Source organism: Cyprinodon tularosa, unplaced genomic scaffold, assembly GCF_016077235.1.
Source record: "Cyprinodon tularosa strain WSP-4 unplaced genomic scaffold, ASM1607723v1 ctg1141, whole genome shotgun sequence".
In the NCBI taxonomy this organism is placed as follows: Eukaryota; Metazoa; Chordata; class Actinopteri; order Cyprinodontiformes; family Cyprinodontidae; genus Cyprinodon; species Cyprinodon tularosa.
The window spans coordinates 130598-151993 of NW_024037939.1; the positions used below are offsets into that span (position 1 = coordinate 130598).

A 21396-nucleotide genomic window follows, 5' to 3' on the forward strand; every position below is an offset into this window, starting at 1 on the left:
ACTGTCTCCTCCCATCAGTGCCAATGTTGATTTGATCCATAATTAGCAACATATTACGGTGAAAAACATCAGAAAATGATCTCTTTATTTGTTGCGTCTTTCAGGATGTGAGCAAACAGATGGCTCTGCCCATGGACATCCGTCTACCTGCAGAATTTCTCCAGAAACTGCAACTGGAAAGTGAAAATTCTCCACTCTGCAAACCTCTGAGCCGCATGTCCCGACGGGCTTCCCTGGTAAGTAACCACTGGTTTATCTCTACTGGGGGTTTATCTTTACAGGTTGGTTTATCTCTACTGGGGGGTTATCTCTACTGGGGGGTTTATCTCTACTGGGGGGTTATCTCTACAGGGGGGGTTATCTCTACTGGGGGGTTTATCTCTACAGGTTGGTTTATCTCTACAGGGGGGTTATCTCTACTGGGGGTTTATCTCTGCAGGGGGGTTTATCTCTACAGGTTGGTTTATCTCTACTGGGGGGTTATCTCTACTGGGGGTTTATCTTTACAGGTTGGTTTATCTCTACTGGGGGGTTATCTCTACAGGTTGGTTTATCTCTACTGGGGGGTTTATCTCTACAGGGGGGTTATCTCTACAGGGGGGTTTATCTCTACAGGTTGGTTTATCTCTACTGGGGGGTTATCTCTACTGGGGGGTTTATCTCTACAGGGGGGTTTATCTCTACTGGGGGGTTATCTCTACAGGGGGGTTTATCTCTACAGGTTGGTTTATCTCTACTGGGGGGTTTATCTCTACTGGGGGGTTATCTCTACTGAGGGGTTTATCTCTACAGGTTGGTTTATCTCTACTGGGGGTTATCTCTACAGGTTGGTTTATCTCTACAGGGGGGTTTATCTCTGCAGGGGGGGTTTATCTCTACAGGTTGGTTTATCTCTACTGGGGGGTTATCTCTACTGGGGGGTTTATCTCTACAGGGGGGTTTATCTCTACTGGGGGGTTATCTCTACTGGGGGGTTATCTCTACTGGGGGGTTTATCTCTACAGGGGGGTTTATCTCTACTGGGGGGTTATCTCTACTGGGGGGTTATCTCTACTGGGGGGTTTATCTCTACAGGGGGGTTTATCTCTACTGGGGGGTTATCTCTACTGGGGGTTTATCTCTGCAGGGGGGTTTATCTCTACAGGTTGGTTTATCTCTACTGGGGGGTTATCTCTACTGGGGGGTTTATCTCTACAGGTTGGTTTATCTCTACTGGGGGGTTTATCTCTGCAGGGGGGTTTATCTCTACAGGTTGGTTTATCTCTACTGGGGGGTTTATCTCTACAGGGGGGTTTATCTCTACAGGTTGGTTTATCTCTACTGGGGGGTTATCTCTACTGGGGGGTTTATCTCTACAGAGGGGTTTATCTCTACAGGGGGGTTATCTCTACTGGGGGTTTATCTCTACAGGTTGGTTTATCTCTACTGGGGGTTTATCTCTACAGGTTGGTTTATCTCTACTGGGGGGTTTATCTCTACAGGGGGGTTTATCTCTACAGGTTGGTTTATCTCTACTGGGGGGCTATCTCTACTGGGGGGTTTATCTCTACAGGGGGGTTTATCTCTGCAGGGGGGGTTATCTCTACTAGGGGGTTTATCTCTACAGGGGGGTTTATCTCTACAGGGGGGTTTATCTCTGCAGGGGGGTTTATCTCTACTGGGTGGTCTATCTCTACAGGGGGGTTTATCTCTACAGGTTGGTTTATCTCTACTGGGGGGTTATCTCTACTGGGGGGTTTATCTCTACAGGGGGGTTTATCTCTGCAGGGTGGTTTATATCTACAGGGGGGTTTATCTCTACTGGGTGGTCTATCTCTACAGGGGGGTTTATCTCTACAGGTTGGTTTATCTCTAAAGTGGGGTTTATTTGAACAGGGGGGTTTATATCTACAGGGGGGTTTATCTCTGCAGGGTGGTTTATCTCTACAGGGGGGTTTATATCTACAGGGGGGTTTATCTCTGCAGGGTGGTTTATCTCTACAGGGGGGTTTATTTGAACAGGGGGGTTTATCTCTACAGGATGGTAACAGTCAGTAACCTTTTCTAAACCATTTATTTACAGATTAAAGTTGAATCTCATCAGAAAGCATCGATGGAATAAACAGTCTTCTTTTTTCTTTCTTTAGTCTGATATAGGATTTGGGAAACTGGAAACGTATGTGAAGCTTGGAAAACTAGGTGAGGTACGTGACTGTTGGTTAATCTCTAAAGCTCTTCTCCATCTAATGCAACATTTCATGTAAATATTTTATATAAAAATGAGTCCATGATAAATAATAATAGACAGTATTTATGTCCATTATGATGTTTATCCTGCATTATTTAACCATATAACCTATTCAATTTAAGGAAATAAAAACTAATGTCGTTAACTGCTGTTAAACCCATAGAAACAGGAAGTCTATATCAGTCTGTGACTCAGATGAATCATCATGACTGTTTGTTAAACTCCATGAGGAGTTCAGCTCATATGCAGCAGCTCTGAAGGTCAGGAAGTCCCAAAGCTAAAGGAACCATAGATAGGAAGCATCCTTCCTCCAGCACTATTCGGACAACACTTAGCATGATGACTGCTGACACGCTTTGGCTCAGTTATCCTGGTTCTGAAATAAACCAAAACCAAACCACAATGTTCATTTCCTTAAACTTTAATTCATCTGATTCTCTACAACTGAAGTCCAATTTAATCTGAAGTAGAACCGATGGAACTTCATCAATAAACGGTTCTGGAAAGTATTACTTTAAAGCTGTGCTCACTTATCAAACAAAGTCATTGCATCCTATTTTTGTATTTTTTTCCATCTTCTTACAATTTGTTTTGTTTGTTTTATTAACAAAAATAAAAAGTCTTAACATAACTTTTGATGGTCTGATATTTTTTAAAATCATAAGAACGTTTTATACCTACTGTAAAATAAAAACAATACAGATACATGCAGAATAGAATCCAAATATTTGAAATGAATGAAAAGCTCCTGACTCATAAATCCTTCATCAGACTGATTAGAGCAAAGTCACATCAAAGCAACACTTTCCTCATTAGAAAATAACTTTTTGCTTATTTACTAAAGTCACCTTCTGGCTTTAACTGACTTTTAGGTTTATCTCAGTGTGTCTGGAAATGTGGCAATAAAAATAATTGAGCCCAACAGATTTTTCTTTCACCAGTGGAGCAGTACGGCTATCGCTATTGTGATTCTGAGAAAAAGTCAGAATTCTGACTTTTTTCTCTGAATTAGGACTTTAATCTCAGAATTAGGACTTTAATCTCAGAATTCTGACTTTTTTCTCTGAATTCTCAGAAAAAAGTCATAATTCTGAGAAAAAAGTCAGAATTCTGAGATTAAAATCAGAATTCTGACTTTTTTCCCATACTATACTGAAATAAAATTTAAAAAATCAGTTAACTTTTTTTTTTAGTGGCCCTAATCCTCTTCCGTAGATTCTTGTAAGGAATTAGTTTTGATGTTGTTTTTTTGACTCTGCTGTTTGTAGATTTTAACCTGATTCTGTCAGTCAGCATTAATTACACACGTTAAACTTTATTACTGAGCCGTAAATGATGATGAAAGGAAACAGACAGGGAGAGTAAACAGGTTCACATCCAATAAGGCTCCATGTTTAGGACGGAAACATGACATTAAAGTTTCATTTCTTACTGCTGGGTAGAAATTTAAAACCTCCATAGAAAATCCTCCCTCTATGCTTCAGCTCCTTGGTGGGTAAATTAAACATTAGCCCCAATGGGGATGGTTGCTATGGCTAATGCTAGCATCTCCAGCTTCTTGATATTCGTTTACTTTCCTAAATGTCTTCCAGACGATGCTGAGCTAAAATGCATTCAGACCACATTAAATGCAAAGACAAAAAAACATTAAAACAAACTGGGAACTTGTTCATAAAGCAGCTAATTTCTCTTAAATTCCCCAACTTTGTGCTTCTAGGGAACGTATGCTACAGTTTTTAAAGGAAGAAGCAAGCTAACGGAGAACCTGGTGGCCCTGAAGGAGATTCGTCTTGAGCATGAGGAGGGGGCGCCCTGCACCGCCATCAGAGAAGGTACCGGAAGCTTCGCTCATGCTGGACGCTAATAAAGCCCCGTCAGACCAATCGCAGCGTTTTTCATTGACTCATTGACTCTTCAGCAATCCCTCACACTAAGCATGCTTGTAGCGACAGTGGAGAGGAAAAACTCCCTTTGAACAGGAAGAAACCTCCAGCAGAACCAGGCTCAGTGTGAGCGGCCATCTGCTGAGGCCCACTGGGGTTCAAGGAGACAGAAGCAGACATAGAAAAAGAAGCATAGATACAAAAGGCAACTGTCAACCAGCTCCACAGGCGGCCCCGTCCAGGAAACACACAGCCAGGCAGACGAGCTCCGAGCCAGCTCCCATGTCAGAGGATGAAGAGAGCACATCCAGTTAGTCACAGTCAGAGAAACAGGACTACACTGGAAAACAGGCCAAGCTCCAACATCTAGAAACAAAGGTGTTGATGGCAGCAGCACAGCTGATATTTCTCTCCAGGATGGAGTCACAGCCAAACAGGAACAGACCAGATGAAGCTACTATGAGAAAAAGCAGAGAGAGCAGAAGGTTAGAGATTGAACTAATAGATTCTGCAGAGTGGGAGAATAGAGATAGAATGAAGCAGAATGATGAAAAAGGGGTCCCTATGTCCTCCAGCAGTCTAAGCCTATAGCAGCAGAACTATAGAGATAGATCAGGATAACCTGAGCCACTCTTACTAGAAGCTTTAATTAATTGACTTGATTTACAACAACAACAACATTTTCTGCTTTAATAGCAGTAACCATGTTTTAACCGATTATAGAGTTTGATGTTAATCTAACACCTAATTATCTTGTTTCACACTAAACAACGATCCTCCTGTTGTCACATTGCTTGAATCGAGCTCCTCATCTATGCTTCATCTCTGTAAACCAGTGTCTCTGCTGAAGAACCTCAAACACGCCAACATCGTCACGTTGCACGACATCATCCACACGGACCGCTGCCTCACGCTGGTGTTTGAGTATCTGGTAAGAACGTCGTCGTCACCGGTCGTTAAGACCAATCAGCCGAAAGGAAAAGCAGGGCATCAACGTGCTGTTCTGTTTTGCAGGACAGCGACCTTAAGCACTACTTGGACAACTGTGGAAATCTAATGAGCATGAATAACGTCAAGGTGAGAAGCGTTAACGGATTAAAGGGTGTAGAAATGCTTCAATAGATAAAGGCTTGAATCGATTTTTTGCACCTCTTAATCATGAATGAATCTATTCTTACATCAGGTCAGCTTATAAAGAAGTAAAAGATTTCATCTGACATGGTGATGAGATCTAAAACATCATCTAGTTTGAACCTTTTAGTGTCACCAATTTACCTATAAAATCGATACAACCAGAATTAAACCAAATTTAATACTTTACTTGGAATAAAAGAATGGCCAAAATGTACGTCTGTACCAGGGGCGTATTCAGAAACTGTGGGGCCCTGGGCAAAGACAGGCAGGGGGCCCTCTGAATGGAAAAGACAACACATCAAACAGCCCCATTCTCCAGATAGAGAAATGTTAATAGAATAGACATCCATTCTCTGTTCTAGGTTGTGTCCCTCTCTTCTTGTCCCTTTTCTTCTTGTTTTCCTCTCTATGTTTTGTACTCAGCTGACTTTTCATGCTGTCTCTAAAGGAATGAAAGATTTTTTCCAAGCACTAAGCTCACTTAGCTGATTGCTCCTTCCTGTGTTTCCAAAAAGGCCAAAGTAAATAACCCAGTCCTTCTTTTCACTGTAGACAAGCCATGATCTGCTTCTCTGTTCTCCATTTTTCATTTGGATGAAATAATAGCTGCATGAATCATGACAGCAGACAAGATAGAGGAGAGCAGGAGGCGGGGTTACCAATCTACTCGCTCTGGAGAGCAGAGTTCGCTGCTTTTAGATGTTGTCTCCAAAGTCTCCAGTAGCAGAAAAAAGTCTCTAGATTTGGCGCTAGGAGCTTTTTAGAAATCAAAGTGCTAGAGGGGTCTGAAAAGTGGCTAAATATAGCGACTAAAGCGCTAAGTTGGCAACACTGCTCTTTGCATGGTTTGTTTTCAAATGGTTTGCTGCTGTCTGATTGGACCTTTCTGAACATGTGCAGCAAATGGACTGATCCAATATGGTGGACACTGAAGGGGGGGGCAGAGACACACTTAATATTATCAGCGTTCTGATGGCATTTTAAAAACATAATTAATGTGCACAAATAAGGAATAGTTGTATGAACCATACATGGAAACAGAGTTTTATGGGGCCCCCAGGAACTTTGCCTAATGATAAATTCTGATTTGATGCTTTTAGCTTATGAAAATAGCTAATATATTAAAATTAAACTCAATAAAAATTCAATCTTTTTTCCGAAATACAGGTTCATGAATGGAAGATTTCATTTTTTTATGTACTTAAAACTTCCAGATGAGCTTCTTTGGAACAAATATTTCACCTTATTGAATTTGACTAAACACTGTTTCTTTATAATACTTAAAGTTGAAGTTCATCGTCATTTATTTATACCTAAAACTAATACATTTGTGAGGATTTAATGAATTTAATGTTAATCAGAAAAAGATAAAAATGAGCGGCCATTTTTGCCCAAATATAGTAGCCCCTCCCTCCTGCCATCTTCCAGCAGTGACGTCACGGTGCGGTAAGCCTAGCGCCATTCTCCCCGCTTTCCAAGCTAAATCAATGGGAACTACTAGACACATCTGCAATCAACAACAATTATTGAAGATTTCCAGAGGACTTCACCATTGAAATTCACCAGAGCTATAGTGAAACTGACAATGCCCACGTGCATGGCAGCTGGATGCTGGAATACATCGGGTAAAAGTGGAAAAAAAGAGTTATTCCACCTTTCTGATTCCTGATCCTCCACGGACGGGTTGGTCGTTGGATCGCCAACTTGAAGAGGGAGGATTTGCCATCGAACTTCTGGCCAGAGAAAAAACCCGTAATATGTAGCCAACATTTGGAAGAAGAATGTTTTCAAGATGACTTGGATAATAGCGCGTTGTGACAAACACCAGATACAGCACTGGGACTTGATCAACAGCCGATACCGCACCGTGACAATGTCACTAACCAGTAGGTGGCAGTAGTGTTCTTTGACAAACATGGATGCCTCCAGTAAAGCACATTCACATGAAAATGACTCTGAATTAAAAACACTGATCATTTATTGAACAGGATGGAATCATTTCAGATTTAAAGAACTTTTAGAAGTTGGATTCTGAATATGAGCGACTTTTCCTTTATTATCACAATAAATGAAGTGAACTAAGTGAAACTGCCCTGGATTTAGGCAGGATGGTAAAAATAATCTGCCCCTGAAATAATTACATTTACTGTACTATGAATGGATTCTTGTCAGGATTAGAAGTGGGTTTGAGGACCCAAATGCAGAGGCAAGTAGGCAGAGGTGAATTTAGGTGGGTTTAATGAGGTTCACAGGAACTGAGGCAGGAATCAAAAAATCCAACAAAATAACAAACGAACCAGAACCAAGGAGACATCAGGGGAAAACCAAACACTAGGAGCCAGGGAGAGACGAGGTAAGCAGACAGACGGTAGACGAGGATTCAGCAAACAGGAACTGAAGAGGGAGGGCTTTTAAAGGTGACAGAGAGAAAGAGAGGGCTAACGAGGGGATTGGAAACAGGTGAGGGCAGAACAGAAAACAGAGCAAGGGAAAGAGGACACAAGAGGGCAGCAGAGGACAACAAATGGAAAACCAAGACTGTGACAATTTTCTTTCCTATTTCAAATGCAAAAATCATTTACTTACCCTCTAACATCAGGTGCAAAAATACCTAATTTACTTAACTTTTTGGACTGTTACGTAAAAATGTTAGAAATTGTGATAATCAGTTTACAAGCTTTTGTAAACTACAAAATATAGTAGGGATGCATGATATAATCGGCCCACTATCGGTATCGGCCTTAAAACTGAACATCGGACATCGGCCACACCACCTATATTTAACCCGATATTTGATCAGCTTCTGAGTTTCTAAAGTCTAAAAAAAACTTAGTTTTTACAGACTTAAAAACTTCTAAAGACGAGGGAAAAAATATTGATCCATTAAAATATCCCAATATCTTCATATGCTGATATATTGCCATTTAAAAACACCATATCAATCTCTTTTACTAATGAAATATTGCTATATGTCATCGTTATGCTACGAAATCCCCCGAAAATTCACCAAATGTTGCCATATTTTTATATGTTGATATATTGACGCGGTATCGATCTATTTTACTAACAAAATCTCACAAGAATTTGCAAAATATCACGAGAGTTTGTAACAGAACGATGAAATTTCACCAGATTTTGAAAGTAAAATAGATCGATACCGCGTTTTTAAAAATCAATTTGATATCAGCATATGAAAATATATTTGAGTATATTATTTTTCAAAGTGTCAGAAATGGATAACAAAACTGCTATTTTCAATGACTACTTATTTTTGTCCAGCTTTAACATCGGTATCGATATCGGTTATCGGCTACATGAGTTTTAAAATATCGGCATATCGGATATCGGCCAAAATCCCAATATCGTGCATCCCTAAAATATAGACCTAAAAAGGTTTTTCTAAATAATGACTATGGAGAAATGCTTTGATGTAAGTCCAGATATACAGAAAGGCTAATCTGTGAGGATGGTTAGTAACTCTTTAAGTGATTGCTGGCATCTCCCTCCTGTAGATCTTTATGTTCCAGCTGCTGCGTGGTCTTTCCTACTGCCACAAAAGAAAAATCCTCCACAGAGACCTGAAGCCCCAGAATCTTCTCATCAACGATAAAGGCGAACTCAAACTGGCTGATTTCGGTAGGAAACAGACAGAAAAACACTAAACAAATGGTTTCTTTACTGTGAAAGAACCACCCTCCATGTTTTATCGCCACACTGAGGTTTGAGATGCTGATTAGTCTCAGCCTTTCTTCATGTTTCCTAGCAACCATACCCCTCTCTCTGTTGATCTTCTCAGTTTGGATTTAGAAGCAGGTCGATAAGCTCACCAGTGTCTTTTTATTAGCTTGAACTAAACACATGATTGATGAACTGCTGGGAAGAAAAGCAAATCGAGTTCCTGGTTGTGGTGAAGATGGAGGACCTGGACTCTAACGTCTCCATCTCCTCCCTGTTCAGGTCTGGCCAGAGCTAAATCTGTTCCCACCAAGACCTACTCCAACGAGGTGGTGACTCTGTGGTATCGACCCCCCGACGTGCTCCTGGGCTCCACCGAATACTCCACGCATATCGACATGTGGTGAGAAATAAAGCACATCCCACCCTGACCGTCTGCTATTTAAAGGCCGGGGATAGAATTACATTTATTACTGACAGATATCAGAAAATTATCCTTTTTTAAAAATACCTTTATATTTTATTGTGATGTCAATCAAAGGATATCTACGGAAGAGGATTAGGGCCACTGAAAAAAAAAAACAAAGTTAACTGATTTTTAAATTTTATTTCAGTTTAACATGGGAAAAAAGCCCAGCAGTCTGCACCTTGTCCTTCTTCCACCTCCACTCAGCCTCCTGCCACAAGTGTCGTCATTAAACCAGGGCTCAGGTTTAACTTTGGGCTGCACAGTTTCCACTGGAGCAATAGTCCCATCTGGTCTTGCAGAGAGAGAGGGTCGATCAGGTGCTGAGCTGCTCTGTGTTAGCAGAGGCAGGACAAACTCAGAGCTACATTCAACCGTCCATCAGTTAGAGAGTTTCTGCATCAAGGAGACCCCTCCTCCAAAGCACAGTCTGATGCCAATCAAAGACCCTCCATCGTTCTCCTGGGTTGCTGAAATCTTTTGTTCTGTTGTGTTTTGTTTTGGCCAATAGAGTCAGTTGTGCCTGTGTATCGTCTTTAGGATGAGTTCCAGGACAAAAGTCTGATTTCTTCTAATTTAAGCTATTCTGTGGTTGCCATGATGCCGACGACTGAGAATCTACAGGAAAAACCAAACAAACAGCGCATTTTACCGCAGTGGGAGCTTAAAGGAATAGTACACCCAAAACATGATTAGCCTTCATTTTCTACTCCCCCCCATGCTGAACAACACTCTGGAGTACTTTTTTGATATCTCAAATGCATCTGGAGATCTGGGAGGCTTCTTGCTGTCTGCTGACATTCAAATAATGGAGATCTATGGCGCCCGAGACAGAAAGGTCCATAAAAGTCCACAAAAAACGTGTCAATATTCCTCCATACTGCTCGTCCAATGATTCCAAGTGTCCTGAGTGGGTAGCGTCCAGAATTTACTCGAAACGAAGTCATTTAGAATGTTTTTAGAGCATAAACAGTAGTGTATAGGATTTCCTGAAAGCGCGTTCACGAGTCTACGGAAGCCGGCAGACCAAACCAGATGAAAGTGCGCATTCAGCGTCTGCTCTGCCGATAATGCAAGCGTAGAAGAAGAAATGTGCTGTTTACCTGTGCAAAGAAAGAAACAACGAAAGAAAAATGTCTGAGGACTTCAGTGTTGAGGAAGAGCATGAGTTCTTTGCCGAGCTGAATGCGCACTTTCATCTGGTTTGGTCTGCCGCGGTTTCCGTAGACTCGTGAACGCGCTTTTAGGAAATCCTATACACTACTGTTTATGCTCTAAAAACATTCTAAATGACTTCGTTTCGAGTAAATTCTGGATGCTACCCACTCAGGACACTTGGAATACATTGGACGAGCAGTATGGAGGAATATTGACACGTTTTTTGTGGACTTTTATGGACCTTTCTGCCTCGGGCGCCATAGACCTCCATTATTTGAATGTCAGCAGACAGCAAGAAGCCTCCCAGATCTCCAGATGCATTTGAGATATCAAAAAAGTACTCCAGAGTGTTGTTCAGCATGGGGTGAGTAGAAAATGAAGGCTAATCATGTTTTGGGTGTACTATTCCTTTAACACCAATGTGAAAAAAGAGAATGAATGTTTCATTCAAACTGTTTGTCTTTCATCAAGATGGACTGACAGATCATCAGAGCATCGCTCCAGGTGAAAGATGATCAACTAAATCTCAACTGATTCCTCGTAGTAAAACATTGATTTGAGGAATGGAGGTCTGCATGGGTCTGATGATTAGCATTCACACAGTCTTCAAACCTTCTATGAATCACTGTTATCCTTTCAAATTTCCCAGGTTTGGTTGCAGATGACTCACTGTGACAGAACAATGCATAATGCACGGGAGACCATTTTCCACCTCTATTTTTGCACATTTCTTAGCTCACATGTCCCCTCATAGCTCCACGGGCTGTCCTTTCCACATCCCCCAACACAGAACAAAAGACTGGACAGAGTCCACCCACACTTTACTTTCTCATTTTAAAATGAGAATTGCTTGTTTCACCTTTTTTCCCGCCTTGTATTTTCATTGCTTTCATCTCTTTGCCTTCTTCCTAGGGGTGTAGGTTGCATTCTGTTTGAGATGGCAACAGGTCGTCCGATGTTTCCTGGTGCCACAATAAAGGAGGAGCTACATTTGATTTTTAGAGTCATGGGTAAGATTGCTGGAAATGACAGCAGTGAAATAAATACGAGTCCTTCAACGTTACTGTTTACAGCCAAAGTATTTGCTGACGCATTGAAACGAGGTGCAGCAACCCCTTGATTGTCACCTGTGCTATAAGCTTTGAAATGACCTCCACACTTAAAATCCCAAGGTCAATCGTAACTGCTGAGGGGAGCACAGAGCTCTCCATGGTTGGTAGACAGCAGGTACTGATGACCGAACCTTTCATGGCCTTCATTTTTACTCAAGAGCAACGTAAACTTCATGGAATTGCTTTCTATGGTTGAGCTGTTGCAAACTCTTTAATTTGGTTCAATGTACGACATCTAAGTCACAACAAATACTGTCACCAGTAAACTAACAAAAAAACGACCTATTTCAGGCATAAAGACAAATCCAAGTTTACTCCAACTTGTTAAACAATGTTCCAAGTTCAGTTTTTTGGTTCCAAGCAGTGATGGGATTCTCCATCTTATCAAACCTCCAAACTCATTAACAGTGGAGAGTAACAACCCTACAGTGAAGCTGCAACAAAAACGCAGACAGACCAGGTTCAACGGAATTCAAAGCAGCTTCATTTTCTGCCCCTAAAATTATTTTTATTTTGAAAACAGTTTGCAAGAGTGAGGAAACAGGCAGCCAAACAGCAAATGATCAGTGTGGTCAAAAGAATGGAACTGATTGGAAATCAGCCTAAAAGCTTTAGCTCAATTAGGCCAATTAGCCTTCAAAAGACACACAACTGGAGAAGTAGTGGAGCCTAGGGGCAGACATGTTCACAAGTCATTTTTTGCAAGTCCAAGTCAAGTCTCAAGTCTTGAGAGCTCAAGTCCAATGGAATGATCATTATGTTGAACTGGTCAGTGAAAAATACATGCTTATACGTCACGTAGCGTTGCGTCAGTGACGTCGGTGCTACATGACTGTTTGACAGCCCCTCTGCCGTTTTTTTTTTACCTCTGATGTGTGCGGGTAAGGCGAGCGGCGATCAGTCAAGTTAGTCAAACAAAAAACACTTAAAAAATAAAATATTGTTCACAAATCGGAAATCGCGAGTCTAAGTCGAGTCTGAAGTCATTAAATATGCGACTTAAGTGAGACTCGAGTACAAGTCACAAACTGGAGTCCCCACCTCTGCCTAGGGGTCGTCACAACACTCAATAGTACGGTGTCTCCATCATTGTTAACATGCCTGTCGCCACAATGGAAAGTAGAACTTTAACGGAATAACTTGTCTTACTGTGAGACACTTTTAAATGCAATGGAACCAGAATATTTTTTCTATGTTAGGGCGGAGCTTCACTCTATGACATTTCTAATCATTGCAAACAGCTACAGCTCACATTGTAGCTCAGGATGTTTGTTCTTCCCCTGCACGACCCGACGATCTGATGCGATCTACCTGCTGCCACTGCACTTCCGGAAAGCACACCCAGCGCCGAGAGATGCAGCTGGTCAGACTCCTCAATCTGAAAGAAGAAGAAGAAGAACAACAACAACAAGAACAACAAGAACAACAACAACAACAACAACAAGAACAACAACAACAACAACAACAAGAACAACAACTCCCCTGTCATGCTCATGCTCAGTACTCAATGTTCTGGTAAATGGGCTTATAGTTCTGCTTCAACAGCAGGATTTACCCACCAACACCTCAGGAGGACCCACTGGATTTCAAACATGTTTGATTTTCTCCCGACCTTAAGATCAGGAGGTGGTCGTTAGAGGCCGATCGCCCCTCGTTAACCTCTGCACACTACAAGACGCACCATGAGGCTGAAACTCAGCCCGATTCAAAGAATACTCCGACGACTGGAGAATCGGCCCGAAAATCTCGTACAGTTTAGCCCGACTTTAATGAAAAACGCCTTTAATGGCAGCAGGAGCTCATTTAGGGGCTTTATCTTAAAAAGTAACATAGCTCAACACATAAACTTCAAACCAATAGTAAAAACACACTATTCTAAAATAAATACTGTAAAAACGTTAAACATGGTTAAACAAAAGGACTAAAAAAAGATCATAAAGTTACGGTCTGGAAGAGCTTCGCTGATGTCAAAGCTTCACACCACAGAATAAAAGCAGACAGAGTTAATAACCGAAGCCTGGCTCACTATAAACTCTCTGAAAGAGCAAAGTTTTAACCGTATCCTGAACGCAGACAGAGTTCCTGCATTTTGGACAGAAACTGGACAGAATGTATGATCCTCCGGTAAACCTGCAGCGGGAGCCTGATTTATTGGAAAGATTAGGAACAATCACTGAAATAATGCAGCTTGGCTATAAATGATTTCCTATCTGATAATTTTTCTCTTTACTTTGAAATATTTCCTACTGATCTAATCACCAAAACAGATGTTATTAGAAAGCATGATTGATATACAATTAGCGTTCCAGCAGAGAGAAATGGAAAAGCTGGAGGAAGGTGAAGAAAGAAAGGACTCCAGGTTCACTGAAACTAGATATAATTTACGACTAAAAGATGCCAGAGAATCTTTCTTCTCTGAGATTATTAACGAAGACAACAATGCTCGTACCTTATTTACCACAAATGGCCCTTTGGCAGTAATTCAAATAGATCACTTTCTCTCACTTGGTCTCCTGATTATTATTATTATTATGAATGGAATCAGATAATAAATGAGATGATGATTTCTTTGCTTTTAGGGACTCCGACAGAAGAAACTTGGCCTGGAATCAGCGGCAACGAGGAGTTCAGGTCTTACCTCTTCCCCCAGTACAGATCTCAACCTCTCATCAACCACGTGCCCCGGTGAGTTTCTATGAGCTGCTCTGTTATTCTATCATCTATTAATCTGCTAAAACATCCACAAACTCTGAATTAGTGGCTCAAATTTCCATCTATTGCTAACTAGTTAGCTGTAGCATTAAGCGCATGTTGTAACCGGCTTCGTACTCGTATTCGTCGTCTTCCGCTTCATCTGGGCAGCAGGCTCCTCCTCCCCAGACACCTCCTCCAGCTCTGCTGGGGGAAACCAGTGGGGTGGTTTCCTGGGTCTCCTCCCGGTGGAGGTGACTGAAACCGCTCCTGAGGGAGGCGTTCAGGGGACATTGGGAAAAAGATGTCTGAGTCTCCTGATCTGACTCCTCTGGATGTGGAGGAGAAGCGGCTCTCCCTGAGCTCAGCCTCACTCCACAGGAGCTTTCAGATTTCATGATCATTCATGTGATTTTGATGCAGGTAGGAACCAGAAGGATGACCATGGAAAAGCTTTATAACGTTTTTCACAATAATCTGCAAAAAGACAGACTGGTGAGTTGAGGAAAAACCAGGGATTGGAAAAATGTGGTACGTTACCATGAGACGGGCCATCAGATTCCTGAGGAGGGCTTCCCTAAAATGGTGATTGGGTTCCAACTAAACCATCAGAGCGTAATACTCCTTTAAGAAAAACAAACTCCGTTATCCAGTAATCAAATAAGCCAATCAGATGGCAGAATGAAACAGAAACGACGACAACCTGAGGCGAGGGAGAGAACGTAGACCACCCGGTTAAACGAGAGCTCCGCCTTTTTCACTGAGCTCTCTCTTCACCACGAGGTATTCTAGCACCTGACGCACCCATCTGTCACGATTTAACTATGGTGAGTTGACCCAAAAGCAGATTTAATGTAGATTTAATTATGACTTAACAGAAATCAGAGGCTGGTTATCCAAAAATCCAAAAGGAAAAACAAGTCCAAACAAACAAGAAACCAGAAGTCCAAAAATCCAAAAATCAAAAACATGAAAACAAGTCTAACGTACCAGAAACCATGGAGACATCAGGGGAATCACAAACATAACGAGGAAGGCTCAGAGAGAAGGAGTTGGAGCATGCAGATGGTGTTTGACGAGGACCCAGCAAAGGGGAACTGAAGAGAGAGGGCTTTTAAAGGAGACTGAGACAAAGAGGGGGCTAATGAGGAAACTGGGAGCAGGTGTGCACAGAGCAAAAGAGGGAAAGAGCTAGGGAAGAAGGAGAACACAAGAGGGCAGCAGAGAGCAACAAATAGAAACCTGGAAGACTATAAATAACCACAAAATGATAATCAAATAACTAGGACTATAAAACATGGAGAAAAGAAAACACTAGAAATCAAGGAGTAAAGTAAGACTGAATCTCAAACCGCCCCTACTGCTGTAGGTCTTAGCAAAACTAAATGAGCTCAGACTTCGAGAACTTTTGCACAGTACAGCTTCAGACAGTAAATGAAAATGTCCATTCCATAAAGTGCAGCAAATCAAATGTAAACAATGTGGGATAAAAAACAAGGTTCAAAAACACATTGATAAGGAACTTCTTCCTCAAAAACTTCTTTTTTACAGACTAAAAAACTTCTAAAGACGAGGGAAAAAATATTGATACATTAAAATATCCCAATAGCTTCATATGCTGATATATTGCCATTTAAAAACACCATATCAATCTCTTTTATTAATGAAATATTGCTATATGTCATCGTTATGCTACGAAATCCCCCGAAAATTCACCAAATGTTGCCATATTTTTATATGTTGATATATTGACGCGGTATCGATCTATTTTACTAACAAAATCTCACAAGAATTTGCAAAATATCACGAGAGTTTGTAACAGAACGATGAAATTTCACCAGATTTTGAAAGTAAAATAGATCGATACCGCGTTTTTAAAAATCGATTTGATATCAGCATATGAAAATATATTTGAGTTTATTATTTTTCAAAGTGTCAGAAATGGATAACAAAACTGCTATTTTTAATGACTACTTATTTTTGTCCAGCTTTAACATCGGTATCGATATCGGTTATTGGCTACATAAGTTTTAAAATATCGGCATATCGGATATCGGCCAAAATCCCAATATCGTGCATCCCTACTGTGCAGCGTTTCTGTCCAAAGCGATGCTCTGATCAACCAGCATTTCAGGCGACTGCTTGATCAGAAAGCTGATTGGATCAATCAATAAAATAAGCATCTCCCTGAAATGAGTGTCTGGAACTCGGGATGTCTGTAAATGCATCTTCTCATCATCGTCAGGAACACGATCTTCCACTTCTGCCAGGAATCCATCGGGTACCCGGACAAAAACAATCTGGACAGGAGGCTTGAAAATGTTCACAGAGTTGATTTTATTAACCTTTTTTATTTGTTTTATTTGTAACCACATTCAATTATGTTGTGGTTTAGTTGGAAGTGTGAAGATTTCTGAACTTTGAAACAGCTTTGAATTAATTCCAACGTGATTTAAAGATGAAACCGTGATTAAAAATTGATCAAAAGTTGCAACTTCAACATAAATATTAATAAATGAAAAACAGAAGCTGTAACCTGATTGGCTGAAGGAAAGGGCCAGACGACACCATCAGCTGTTGTTATAAGTTACTTTTGCAATAAATGAGGTCTATGCAATATAATAGAGTGCAGGATAGCTCTGCTGGTTACCTGATGGGGAAAAAGGGGTCCCCATGTCCTCCAGCAGTCTAAGCCTATAGCAGCAGAACTACAAAGATAGAATGAAGCAGAATGAGGAAAAAGGGGTCCCCATGTCCTCCAGCAGTCTAAGCCTATAGCAGCAGAATTATAGAGATAGAATGAAGCAGAATGATGAAAAAGGGGTCCCTATGTCCTCCAGCAGTCTAAGCCTATAGCAGCAGAACTATAGAGATAGAATGAAGCAGATGAAACAGATTTAAACATATTCTGTAGTCTGTGGTCCCTGTTAAAATGCTCTGGTAACTGAACTAGTTCTGGTCTTCGGTCTGTTCCTGTTACTCTCCCCGCGTCATAATTGCTTCCTGCTCACTTAGCTAAAGATGACAGCAAATAAAGACCGCTTGATTATTTATTTATTTGGACTGTGGGAGGAAACTTGGATACGAATCCACCCCAGAGAGCATGGAAACTGCTTTAAACCTCAGGCAGGGATTTCAACCCCAGACCTTCTGGCTTCAAAGCAACAGTCCCCCCCCCGTCCCCAAGAAAAACAATAAAAACAAACATTGAGAAGGAATGAGTTAATATTTTGGTGGGTTTAATGCTTTCCTGTGTCTCCTTTAGGTTGGACACAGAGGGAATCGATCTGCTGACAGCTTTGCTTCTGGTAGGACCTGAAGGCTGCAGGTTCAACCAAGCTTGGATGAACTGAAGCTCTATTGACTCTGTTTCTACGCCTGCTTACAGTACGACACCAGAACCAGAATCTCCTCTGAAGCCGCTCAGCACCACCCCTACTTCCAGAGTCTGGGGGAAGACATTCATCATTTGGCTGACAGTAAGATCATATCTATTAAAGTGTTTCTGTTTTTCCCAGCGACACATTTTAATCCCTGCAGGATTTTATGTTCATGCAGTTAGAAGTTTCTCTTCCTCCTTCTTCTCGTTTCCAGACGCTTCAGTGTTTTCCCTCAGAGAGGTGCAGCTCCACAAAGATCCAGGACATCGAAGTTCAGTGTTTCAGCCTCTAAGTGAGACCAAAATCATACTTGACCTTTTTTTAAAGCTACATGTCAGATAATCTGCTGGTATGGAGGGAAATTTGCTCCAATATTGTTTCAGGCTAACAGCACAAAAAAAAAAAAAAAAAAAATCTTCTAAAAGGAAATGTTTAAAAAAAAAAAAGGAATTTGGAAATGAAACTTTAAAAAACTTCTTGATCAAAAAAAAAGTTTAAAGCGTAACTTTGCAGATCTTATATTTTTCAAATTATTTATTTTGTTATTTTTTAAATATTTTTTAAACATAAATCTACGGAAGAGGATTAGGGCCACTGAAAAAAAAAAAAAATAACAGATTTTTTTATTTTATTTCAGTTTAACATGGTAAAGAAGTCAGAATTCTGACTTTTTTCCCCATGTTAAATTGAAATAAAATAAAAAAAATCTGTTAACTTTTTGTTTTTGTTTTTCAGTGGCCCTAATCCTCTTCCGTATAAATCAGATTAATTTTGACAAATTGTATTCTTTAAAGTTAATCTTCACAGACCCCGTTCTCCTCCCTTCACTGACGGCGTTTCCTCTGGATGGAAAAATAAAAATGCGTTTCTGTTTGTTTTTCTGGACTTTAGCAACAACATCTTTATTAGACGAGACATCAAACTATTTGATTTAAACTTTACGTGAAAAGTATAAAGAAAGCACGATGTGGAAATAATGCAGTATGAAAAAAAATCTGAGTAAACAGCAAAATTTCTTCAGATCTTTTTTTTTATGACCAAGTTCTTTCAGTTTTATTTCTTGGTTCTATTTTATTTGAATTTCCATCTACGGTTTTCTTTGCTTGCAAGAATAATGCAACAAAATTCTCCCCATATATCAGGTTCATAGTAACTGCAAGCTTTCATTAGACTTTTAGATGCTTTGTTCTTCTTTTTTAATGCAATTCAACAAAAACCCAATAATGAATAATCTTTGTTTGATACTAAGTTCAATTTTCATGATTTAAATTTTACAGTTAAAAAAATATAATCACCAAATGAGAAGCAAAGTGTTTATTCTTCTGCAAAATCTCAGATCCATAGCCAAGCCAGTTTGTAGAGTAATGGCTAGGTTTTAGGTTTAGGGCAAGTGTCAGGGTTAGGTTTAGGTATGGGTTCCACTAATATTAGGGTCAGTAGCCAATTGATCTGGTAAGTTGATAGTAAGGGCTAAAATTAGGTTTAGGGCAAGTGGGTTAGGGTTAGTAACTAACTAACCCTTATGGCAGGTTCGTTTTCTGTCATTAAATCCTCGCCGCTCTTCAAACAAGCAGGACGTCCCTGGATCAGAGCATCAGTTCAGTTTCAGACCAGGCGATTCATTTAGCAAAGCAAAGAACGTCTGAACTCTCAGACCCACAACATATTGAGAGAAATGACTTAACTTTGAGCAAAAGTAAAAAGCTTTTCCAGGAGTTGCTAAAGTTTCAGCATCAGTGGACCGACTCTCACTGGAAAACCTTGAAAAACTTGTTTGTTTTTGACTCTGATGTCGTCCTCTTCAGGCCGAGGAAAGAACCGACGACAGAGCATCTTCTAGACGCTGCAGAAGAAGAAGAAGAAGAGAAGCTGCCTTTCAAATCCAGAACAACCAAGAACCATCAAGCAACCAGTAAACAGATATCCCCCCCCCCCCCCTCCGTCACTCACTCCAAGGCAGCAGCTGAACCTGAAGGTTCACATTCACTCTCCTTCCAAACACAAACATTCATGTTCAACATGTTTGCACTAAATAAAAACATCATGGCGGCGGCGGCGGCCATTAGCTCAGATCAGTTTCACTCCTTTGATCCTTTAAAAGAAGGAATTCTAACAGTTTTCTCTCTCTGATCACAGACGTTAAATGACTGGTAACCATAGTTCACATCAAAGCTAAAGACAAACTAGAACAAAGCAGATTAGAAGAAGCAGTTTAAACTGTATTTTAGCATAAAGTGACGGTTTGTCTAAAAACTGAAACATACCAGAAGCTTCTCTGGCGGAGGAGAGACGTCCTGAACTGGAGTCGGTTCTGGAAGAGTTAGAGATTTAATCTTTTTGCACTTAAAACATCTCCACTCTCTCTTTTCAAGAGGAATTCCAACAATTGTTTTAATTTAGGGACCAAAACACCAATTTCATCATTTTCCTCATTTCCTCTGCTGTGCAAATGGAGGACAGATCCGTTTGCTGCACAAAGATGATTCCAAGTTTTAGGCGGTTTTGGTCACTTCTCCTCCCATTCTGCCTTCCTTTCTCCTCTGGTCTCCTCGCTTCTTCTTCCAAAGCAACTGCAGCTTGTTTGATCCATTTCAATCTAACATAGAAAAGATAACTATATATTTATATATACACACATTGTGTGCAGAATTATTAGGCAAGTTGTATTTTTGAGGATTAGTTTTATTATTATATCAACCCAAAAGACTCCTTAATATCAAAGTTTCATATTTTTGGAAGTTGATGCATTTTATTTTTAGATTTGGTCATTTTATGAGGATCTCACTTGTTTATTTTCACCAGGTAAACCAATAGAACGACTCAAAATTCAGAAATAAACATTTTCAACATTCAAAAACAAAAATAAAACCAAACCAGTGACCAATATGGCCTCCTTTCTCCACCATAGATTCTGTCAGAGTCTTGATCTGTGTGCGATCCTCATGGCGTGCAGCAGCCTCCACAGCCTCCCTGTTTTCCCTCCCTGTAGATCTCCCCTTTCATGAAGGACCACAGGTTCTCCATGGGGTTCAGATCAGGTGAACAAGGCGGCCGTGTCATTGTTTCCTCCTTTTAGCCTTTTCCTGGCCGCCACGCTGTGGTGTATTCTGATGCGTGTGACGGAGCATCGTCCTGCAGGAATATCAGGTGTTTCTGGAATGATGGCGACTTCTTCTTGTTCCGCTGTTTGAAGAAGGTGTCTTCCAGAAACTGGCAGTAGGTCTGGGAGTTGATCTGGACTCCATCATCGACCTGAAAAGGTCCCACAGGCTCATCTTTGATGATAGCAGCCCATAGCATTACCCCACCTCCACCTTGCTGGCGTCTGAGTGGATAAGGAACTCGCTGCCCTTTCCTGATCCAGCCTGGTGCCCATTCATCCATCTGGACCATCTAGACTCTCTCTCATTCCATCAGACCCAAACACCTTGGAGGAATCAGTCTGCAGAGATTTCTTGTTCCAATCTTGACGTTTTGTCTCGTGCGTCTTGTTCAAAGGTGGCCTTTTTTCAGCTTTCCTTACCTTGGCCAGGTCCCTGAGGATTGAGCACCTCGTGCTTCTTGGCGCTCCAGACATGTTGCAGCTCTGAAATATGGAACAACTGGTGGCTAATGGCCTCCTGGCAGCTTCACGCTTCATCCCTCTCAATTCATGGGGAGGTATTTAGCG

General features: G+C 40.9%; 1 protein-coding gene across 1 annotated transcript in view; it reads left to right on the forward strand.

Annotated features, from left to right (window-relative positions):
* The window catches only part of cdk18 (cyclin dependent kinase 18), a 58421-nt gene extending 38628 nt beyond the window's left edge, over nucleotides 1–19793 (forward strand). The window contains exons 4-16 of the mRNA XM_038304370.1: nucleotides 105–236; nucleotides 2127–2183; nucleotides 3945–4059; nucleotides 4947–5041; nucleotides 5125–5187; nucleotides 8757–8880; nucleotides 9202–9322; nucleotides 11456–11553; nucleotides 14235–14340; nucleotides 17612–17654; nucleotides 17735–17825; nucleotides 17941–18018; nucleotides 19532–19793. Of these exons, the coding sequence (XP_038160298.1) occupies nucleotides 105–236; nucleotides 2127–2183; nucleotides 3945–4059; nucleotides 4947–5041; nucleotides 5125–5187; nucleotides 8757–8880; nucleotides 9202–9322; nucleotides 11456–11553; nucleotides 14235–14340; nucleotides 17612–17654; nucleotides 17735–17825; nucleotides 17941–18018; nucleotides 19532–19566 (1158 nt within the window). The 3' untranslated portion in view covers nucleotides 19567–19793. The remainder of the gene's footprint in view (nucleotides 1–104; nucleotides 237–2126; nucleotides 2184–3944; nucleotides 4060–4946; nucleotides 5042–5124; nucleotides 5188–8756; nucleotides 8881–9201; nucleotides 9323–11455; nucleotides 11554–14234; nucleotides 14341–17611; nucleotides 17655–17734; nucleotides 17826–17940; nucleotides 18019–19531) is intronic.
* Nucleotides 19794–21396: the final 1603 nt, after the last annotated feature.